This window comes from Schistosoma mansoni (assembly GCF_000237925.1).
Source record: "Schistosoma mansoni, WGS project CABG00000000 data, chromosome 3 unplaced supercontig 0083, strain Puerto Rico, whole genome shotgun sequence".
In the NCBI taxonomy this organism is placed as follows: domain Eukaryota; kingdom Metazoa; phylum Platyhelminthes; class Trematoda; order Strigeidida; family Schistosomatidae; genus Schistosoma; species Schistosoma mansoni.
In genome coordinates this window covers 537,918-544,154 of record NW_017386008.1, presented here as the reverse complement: position 1 = coordinate 544,154, position 6,237 = coordinate 537,918, and the positions used below count along the sequence as shown (strand labels likewise).

General features: G+C 33.8%; 1 protein-coding gene across 1 annotated transcript; it reads left to right on the top strand.

The window, feature by feature from the left end:
* Positions 1-231: 231 nt before the first annotated feature.
* Positions 232-5,856, top strand: Smp_154460 (hypothetical protein; the record flags this gene model as incomplete). The annotated part of the gene is made up of 5 exons (XM_018791329.1): positions 232-282; positions 1,733-1,792; positions 3,249-3,324; positions 4,029-4,115; positions 5,693-5,856. The coding sequence occupies 5 exons, from the start codon at positions 232-234 to the stop codon at positions 5,854-5,856; spliced, it is 438 nt and encodes a 145-aa protein (XP_018645469.1).
* Between the last annotated feature and the right edge of the window lie 381 nt (positions 5,857-6,237).

Below are 6,237 nucleotides of genomic sequence, written 5' to 3'. Positions count from 1 at the left end.
ACAAGAGTACAATACCGTTCTCACTTCTTTGAAATGATAATTAATAATCCTTGAATCTGTATCATCAGATTGATCGTTCATTCGATGGAATCCATCTACTTCAATCTTGAAGGAAAGATCATAACTCATATTCAATTGAATTCTATGTTAAAAGATGTATCTTAATTGAAAGTGATAGATCATCAATATTGATATATGTGTATACTTTATTTGATATATTGATTTTATTAGATGAATTCATCGCTGTCGCATGGCACGTTAACCAAAATAGATATCCTGAAGGTAAGTAAATGAAGAATGAATGATTGTTGGATCATAGTTGAGCTCTTAACATTCACACTATTTATTCATTTTGTAATAATTCATCATTTTATCAGAAAGGCATCCATATAGCCTTAATTCACAAGCATTATAAGCAAAGATGGATAGTGGTTAGCAGTTGTATCCCGTTTGACACGCGTTTCATCCTATTTGGCATTGCTCAGCTGGATGTATCTGCATCTCACACTGGTTGATGTTCACTCTGTGACGATGACGTTTAAAGCGAAAGGTACTGGGTTCGAGTCCTAGGGTGAACATCAACTCTGAAATGCAGGTACATTCAGCTGACAAGTCGTAAATAGGACGAAACGCGCTTCCTGGATTCCATTGCTAGCCACTATCCATCTTTGTTTATAAGGGTGTAATTGTTAGTGAAATCTTTTCAAAGGAAGAACACATTGGTAAACAATGAAAGACAGTTGATATGAACTGAAATAGTCTAGATTCTCAAATCAAAAGTATAAACATCACTTTGGATAATTATAATCATAATCTGATTGGACATTTTTAAAATCGATTACAGAGATTCACTTTCGTTGACTGATTCCAATGGAACTTGATGAGAAATCTATTATGTATTCATCACAGTCAAAGCAATTTCTGTATACTTCACATTCATCTACATATTCAATCATCTCATGGTCATTCCTAAATATCATCCGATCAAATTAAGAAATCGTTATGACAATACACCTCTAGCTATTGATTTCTTGTCTTTATTAAACAACTTTATCTTCTTCAAAAACACTGTGGACAAAGTCAGTTGGTCGATTCGTATATCAGTGTGTTACATGGACCATTGATTTCCCAAGTTTCTTTTGTAAACAAACACTCCACAGCTCATATCATGGTGTACTAGTAGGTGGCTGTCCGTGATCTGATACTGATACGCGGTGTGCTACACACTAACGCTCCAAATGACTACCTGAGCAATGATACAAGAGTAGTGAGTGAGAAATTGTATTTAACTACCGAATAAAATTCACACTCTAATCCTTAGGAAATTGATTCATTTCTTACTTAATGAAATGCATTTGTCCTTCAAGTCACCTCTGATTGCCATCGATTGAGCTTTCTCAACAGACTCCTGATTGTTTTTTTCAGTGGGAATTAGAAAATATTACGTAAATGTGAATATCTGTTGATTAAAGTATTAGATGTCATTGAATGGTTGATGATTAATAGTTTCAATATGAAGATGATGGTGTACTTCAGACTGGAACACTAGTTATCTGATATTCATTTTAGAAGGATAATTTAGTTTCATTTTGTTTGACGTTCACTTGAATGAGATCATTTCAACTTGAATTTCTTCTAAGATTAGATCACTTGATGAATAGGCATATTCAATGTGAAATTCAACAATAACAATGTTTATTAATGTTTCCTCAATATTTTTAAGTAATGATAGTATTCATTTCGTAAATGTAGGAGGTTCGGTACTTTATCTGATATATCCAAATGGGAAGATGTTTATTTACATTGAAAAAGTAAGTCATATTGCTGAATGGAGATGTAATGGTATTTCAAATTATTTCAATTAGCTGTCTTATTCACTTGACTACTGTTCAATATATCATAACTTACTTAACATGAGAAAAAGGAGATCAGCATTTTGTCATATGCAGACACATGATATAGCATATTTACAACTGAAAAACATCTGGAGCTCAAAACAATTGTCTGTCAATCAACACCAAGATCAGAACTTTCAATACAAATGTCAAGATAGTTCTACTGTATAGGGCGGAGACGTGGAGAACTACGAAAGCCATCATCCAGAAAAGACAGGTGTTTATTAACAGTCGTCTACACATGATACTTCGGATCCGTTGACCAGACACTATCAGCAACAAGATACTGTGGGAGACGACAAACAATATTCCAGTGGAGGAAGAAATCAGGAAGAAGCTCTGGAAGTAGATTGGGCACACTTTGAGGAAATCACCCAATTGCGATAAAAGGCAAGCCCTCACATGGAATCCTGATGGCCAAAGGAGAAGAGGAAGACCAAAGAACACATAACGCCGAGAAATGGAGACAGACATGAGAAGAATGAACAAAAACTGGATACAACTAGAAAGGAAGGCTTAGGACAGAGTGAGTTGGAGAATGCTGGTCGTTCGCCTATGCTCCATTATGAGTAACAAGCGTAAGTGAGTAAGCAAGTAAGACACATGACATGACATTATAACGAATAAATTAATAACAACACACTTTTTTCTACCATCACTTGAAGACGGTTAGGAATTAAAAGTGTATTGCTTTTGTAGGAGACAATGATGTGCTACCACCGATGACAAACAAACACAGTACATTGGAGTATTGTATGAAAACAATGAAATTTAGACAATCGTCATTTCGTCTTTCAAAGATAATCTGTTGTGAAATGTTTATTGTAGGATACTTGGAATAGGTTTATTGATGAAATTGTTGATCATTTCAAAGTATGTAGTTATTTCAGCATCATTGTTTAGCCCTTCATCTACTTGGTATACAATTGCTGTTGATTAATTGTAAAATAGTGATAAGATGGAACAGATGATGTGTTGTAAGGCTGAATTCACCTTAAATAATGGGAAATTATCTGGAAACATTGTTTATTATCTATGGGGATGATTCAAAGTCACATGTTATTTGAACATACATAGCTATTACTCTTACGTTGTATCACACCATTCCATCAAACATAGATTGTACATTAGACCTCAATTATTTTGGACGACTAGATTAAGTCAGAATACCTATGTAAGAAGCATCCTGGAAAGCAAACTGATAATATTAGCATACATACTGTGTGTGTGACTAGTTGTCTTTGAATATGATGACCTAATGAATGACATATTACTGAAATCATTAGTTGCTTTTGATCTAGTTGGTTGTGTGTTTGACAGATCTTGGCTTATATATCCCATGCTTATTTCCAGATACCCAAGGAAATTGTTGGAGAAAATTTGGAATCGTGGATTGATTATCGATACAAATGTTTAGATAAACAAAACAGTAAGAACAATTTTACCGATATTTTTCTGAATGTTCCGATGTACAATGACGTATATCGACAATGCAACTAGTTATCACCTTATCATCAGTCGATTCTTCCATGTGTAAAATAAAACTGTTCGAGTATTGAGAACTAATGTTCAAAATAAAGTTGGAATACTTTCCGTGAGAGTACTATTTAAACTTTATTGTATTTTGAGAAATCAACGTCAGTGTGATGGTTATACTACTTAGACCGATATTCAATTATTGGATACCCAGTCTATTGATTACTGTTCCCCCTATTCATAGCCACATTTGACCAAATCTTGTACAAATATTATTTTCTATTTTATGATACGATGTGGTCAGTTTGTTTGGTATATAAACCCAATATGTTTGGGAATAATGATTCATATTGCAGAGGCTGAGATTGGTGTCCTGGACTTAATTGGCTGGGCTAAGCAGATAGCAGGACTGATAAGTACTCAAGACTGCTCATACGGCTTTTGTATGTCATTGCTCTGATCGATCATTCACTCCTCTCTAATTTGGCAATGATCATCACGTCATATATTAAAGCGGGCACTCACTCAATTGATATGGCCACTTTATCCAAACTCAACAGTGTCTTTGTTTGTTCACAAGCTAAAAGATACAAACTATTTGTTATCATTTCAATAGAAATTTATGAAATTGAAGTGTTTCTTCTTTTATTCAATCAGATACTGTTTCCGAACCATACAATCGAATTCAGATTCCAAAAAACTTTATCAAAAGTGGTACTTTAGTGGAGTTTGAACCGAATACAGGTATGTAGAAGACTGATTGAATCAGTATTGATTATTTTCATGATTGAACACCAAGTGTAATTTTAGTCAGTTATTAAATGATATTGTTGGGCCACTGAAATGTCACTGAACTTTGGCGAAATCACCCGGCAGTTGGGTCATTAAATATCGAACAGATCACTGATCTCCGTCAAGATCAAGGACAATCAACGCGCATCAGTTAATCATACTCCATGGACTGGCCCATGAGGCAGTGGTTCTACTTTCGCTTGTATCTACTTTAACTAATATATTCCTGTTATAATGTCCTTTGTGTTGTACTGTCTTCAGAGCATCCACGGTTTCTTGATGGGTGGATGTGGCAATTCACGTGTGGGGCTGATCGAGAGGTGTGACTTCGAAGTTAGCTTGTTCCTTTTACCGTTCCCTCCAATCATTCGATATAGATCATCAACGTTGATGGTCTACAATATGTAACTATCTATCTCAACGGATATTCTTTTCAGTTCCATTCATCGTTGAATATTCGATATACTTTAGAAAACCTCTGTTGAATATTTTAGTCTCCATTTTGATTAATTTTACATAATCATAATGTCACAATACGATGGATAAGATTATGCAATTCTTGATTTAAATTTATTGACAGTTAGTTAAGGATGCAGTGTCAAGGAAGTTTCCATTGTTCCTTTTATTTAATGCATATGATATGGAAGTTCCTTGAAGTATTGAAATTGCAGAAACATTCTATGTGATTGTCATTACTTTGATAACAATAGTGTTATTTCTGAAAGCTTTACTTTCTCATACTTATACAGTAAATTAAAGGTAGAGATAAGTACCATAGTCAAATGGCAATTTGTCATAGTTAGTAGATATTTGTACAGTATCAAACATACTGACAACTTTCACAGAATGATAATGTTTTCTTTCTCATCAGTATGTACAATGAATAACTACAGAGACTTTCCAATTCACTGTGTATACATCTAATGGGAACAAATCTACTGTTCAGATCCCTCTTCAATACTCATTGAATAAAATGTTATGTATGATCAATGAATATTTGATTATCCAACCAATCTGATGTGGTCATTGATAACATATATAGACTTAGAATCTGACCACTCAATTTGAAACCTTCCAAAATAATAGTAGACTGATTGAAATCTTGGCAAGTACAATGTCACGTTTTATCCCACGAACAACTGATTTTCTTGTACTGATTTCCAAATAGCTAGTATAAGTGAAGGGAAGAAACTCTACAGCCATGAGTAATTCAATGTAGCATGATTTGTTTAACCCAATGATATCATAAAGTGTAAATGTCTGAATGAGGACCGTCAGTGAAATTCACTACATTGTTTTGTTCGATTGCGATATACTGTCATAAAACATGAATTATATTCAAAGTGTATTCATGATCGCAATAACCAATGTGCACTGCTGAGGAGTCCCACAATAGGACGAAACAGCCATACAATGCTTCCAGATTTCCCATAGTGGTTTAACTTCACTTGACTTATGATTTCAATTATATAAAATTTATCTTTTATTTAATAACTTGAAATACCCTTATATTGTTCTTTTTTTTACAGAAAGTTGTTTTATGAAAGTTTCAAATGAAGCATGTTTAAGTGCATCGAAACCTGAAATGGAATGTCATTGGTGTTTAACAGCTAATCTGTGTAGTAATGGTCGTGATACACATTCGAAGGCTTGGATGATTAATAATTGTTCAAAGAATGTAAGTAATTATTGAACTGAACAGATTTCGCTTTTCCCAATATCATTCTATATTGTAAATCTGTTTTACTATTTCGATTGTTTGCTTGTTTGTTCCTTTCAGAATATGCAAAAGGATAAGAAAAGTGATCAGAAGGATAAGAAAAGTGAACATATGGATAAGAAAAGTGATCAGAAGGATAAGAAAAGTGAACATATGGATAACAAAAGTGATCAGAAGGATAACAAGCCAATGTTTAATTACCTATATGTTTTGATACCATCAGTCATCGGTCTCGTCATTGTATGCGTTGGCTTCATCGTGTGGTTCTGGTTATCTAAAAGACAATAGAGGAATCAATGATCTTCATGGAATTTGTTTTTTTGTATCATTATTATTGTGTTGCATAGAAACAAT